At 32.8% G+C, this 3,172-nt stretch overlaps 1 protein-coding gene across 3 annotated transcripts in view; it reads left to right on the top strand.

Moving 5' to 3' along the window:
* Positions 1-2,776, top strand: part of GRIA2 (glutamate ionotropic receptor AMPA type subunit 2) — a 101,979-nt gene extending 99,203 nt beyond the window's left edge. For all 3 annotated transcript variants that reach the window (XM_076336630.1, XM_076336629.1, XM_076336627.1), the window contains one exon: positions 1-2,776. This exon is cut by the window's left edge and continues 110 nt beyond it. In XM_076336630.1, coding sequence (XP_076192745.1) covers positions 1-55 — 55 coding nt within the window. In that variant the 3' untranslated portion in view covers positions 56-2,776.
* Positions 2,777-3,172: the final 396 nt, after the last annotated feature.

The raw sequence follows: 3,172 nt of genomic DNA, 5'->3' as shown, positions 1-3,172 counted from the left end.
ACCTTACGTGAGTCCTGGCATGGGAATGAATGTCAGTGTGACTGATCTCTCGTGATTGATAAGAACCTTTTGAGTGCCTTACACAATGGTTTTCTTGTGCGTTTATTGTCAAAGTGGTGAGAGGCATCCAGTATCTTGAAGACTTTTCTTTCAGCCAAGAATTCTTATATTTGTGGAGTTCATCTTGGATTGTAATGAATGCTTAGTTCAAAACACAACACCATTTTCTACACAAGTTCAAGATGAAGCTTGACTGACATGCACAGCTAACATGGAAGTACTGTAATCTAACTGAAGTCGTTGTACAGGCAACACACCAGTTTCTGCAGCCACCGTTGTTAGTCCCTTGGTTCATATTGACTTAAGCACACTTGACATCAATTGCATCAAGATGTGACATGTTTTATAAGAAAAAAAAACATTTAAAATGAAAAAAATATTTTTAGGTATTTTCACAAACAAAAACTGGCTTTTAAATAAATTTGCTTCCATAATGGTTGAATATGACAAAAGAAAAAAAAAGGAAAAAAAAAAAAAAGAAAAAAGAAATCTAGACTGCGGGGAAGTGGAATATGAAAATAAGGCTTAAGGCATCAGTTCCTTATTTTTCAAAGCCAAATATGTAATGTTGAGAAGAGAAGAAATAATAATTAAAAGGTTCAAATCTTGTAATTTAATATTGTTATTAAAACTTTGCTGTATATCCTATTCTTTAACATTTGGTGTTAATATAAAATTACTTGGCGATGCTTGACATTTGAAATAAACTTTTTTCTATGGTTTTATTTGCAAGTGTTCCATTAATTTTACTAGCTACAGTTGGGTTATAAAGAATCTGAAATCTAAAAGGACACTGTCAAGGTTGGGTCAATGTTTTAGTTTTTGGCAGTGTCGCCACCCCCAGCTCACTTGAATCTGTTCCACGATTTTTTCTACAGACGAGCCCAAGCTGTGATGCTCAGATACGCATTTTGAACTCTGAAGATCAAGGTTACTCTGGGTTGGAGTGGTACTTAATACCAGCACATGAGGAGTCAGATAGGTGCTGATTTAGAGCTCCTCTTAACTCTGACGTGCAGGGACTTACGTTCCAAAGATTTGGTTCATATCTATCTCTACTTTTGTACAATTGCATTCATAAATACATGTACAGAGGGAGAAGACTATCGGTAAAAATTGATAAATGGCAAGCAGTAAAATAGTGTTAAGTATTTTTTTAAAGTATGAAACAAACACAGTTCTCAAATTGCTCCTTTAAGGAAGCAGTTTTCAAACTGTTAAAAGGTAATTCTAAGCAGTAGCTAGTAAAGTTCTTTGTTACGAAAAAAACCCCCAAAACCTTGGCAATGTCTTTTTGAATTAAGATCGATAATAACTCGAATTAGATGCAAGTCTGTACTGATGAAAATATAAAAACTTTCCTGAATCTTAATCATTATGAATATTCTTTGCTATCTGAAGTTACCATACGTTTTAATTATGTGTATTTAAAAATGATAACTCTACTTACAAAGCAAAAAGGAATCCTAGGAGAGGTGCAATAACGTTAATTTAAATGCTAATGCCAATCAAAGCAACATCACGTTTCTCTAGCTTTCCCTGTAGATAAAATTGCGTACATTTGGTTGAAAAGCTTACATTTTTCTGCATTGTGGATACATTGCCTCATGCAGTATCAGTAAATCTCTGTTTTATTTTGGACTTAAATAAAATTTGAAATATGACTTGCAGTTTTAGTTGGAATCCATTTCTTAGGCTTAAGTAAAATGTTTACTGAACATTGGAGAAGACAGAGCATTTATCAGAAACTTGAAATCCCTTCTTGTGGTACAAGCTCTGAGCCTGTTTCTGCAAGCATGTGAACACAGTGTATACTCTCAGTGTGATCAGCAAAAGAGGTATATACAGTGTTTTCAATGTCAAACTTACCAGTAACTTCCCTCTAATTAAACTAAACCATTTCTTGACGCATCTGTAATCCATAGGTGTTCTGTGCATTACTCCTCATCAGGAATGTTGGGGGATGCATTCTGATTTTTAATGTTCAATGCTAGAATGACCAAACTAAAATAATGCTCATATGGTAATCTAAACTGTTTGAAAAAGTAGAATTGCATTACTGTATACAGTGGAAAGCTATTTATTGTACCTCTGGGCTTATTCCTCTAAAAATCGTAGCGTAAAAAAAATCTTTGTCAAGCCTGAACTGATGTATATAACTGAAATAATGTAAAGTTATATTTTCATGTTTTTATACTTAACAACATGATGGGAATACATAATGTATGAGTATTTCAATTACAGATAATATTGATTGGATAATACACATCTCAGTTAAAAAGCAGTAATCATAGTTTAATATCCATGTTACAGTACATCAGTATATTGCTATATAAAGTATGTCTGTGTGCATTTAAGTGAAAAGTAGTCAAGAGTGATGAAAGCTGTCCAAGGGTTTTTTATTCATTTTATATGAAAACTGTTATGGAGCAACCAAAATGTTTATGAACTCAAACTTGTGTAAATTTCAAAATGTCCTTTTACTGTAGCTTTTTGTTTACAGTACAGTATCTTATTTTCTGCTTTGTTAAATGAGTAACGGTACAAAGCTGGACATACACTTTCTAAGACATTAACGTTCCCGTTTTTTCATGTATACCTATATGACAGAAAATGCTTCTGATTTTATTTTTCAGTCTAACACATGATGGCTTTTCTGGAGTGTTGTATAAACTTCAATCATACATAAAAAATCTTCTTAAAAAAGGCAAAAGACCTTTAATGTCTGTTTAGTATTATTGAAATCTGGTTTCTTATTTATTATAAATGTATTTTCCTAAGATTTTACATAGAGCAAACCTGTTTGTCCCCACAAACATGAAATTTCTTTGAAGAGTTTTGCAAGGAGAATATAAATCTTCCCACAAATCGTCTTGTCACTCTAGGGTAGATTTACTGTAGTTTGCGTTATCACTAAACGAAGTAATGTAACTTTCTTGCCAACAATATAATTGTATTTCTGGAATGTAACCTTCTGGATCATGGTTATAATGGCAGTGTGATAGGATGATAATGCTAGTAGGTTAAGTATCTATTCAGTAACTCTACTTAAAAATTGTCACCTTGAATCAGTAGTTTTTTACTTCAACAGATTGTTGATGTGTCCAAAGCA

The sequence above is a fragment of the Aptenodytes patagonicus genome, chromosome 4 (assembly GCF_965638725.1).
Source record: "Aptenodytes patagonicus chromosome 4, bAptPat1.pri.cur, whole genome shotgun sequence".
NCBI classification, from domain to species: Eukaryota; Metazoa; Chordata; class Aves; order Sphenisciformes; family Spheniscidae; genus Aptenodytes; species Aptenodytes patagonicus.
This window is presented reverse-complemented; position numbering and strand designations above follow the sequence as displayed.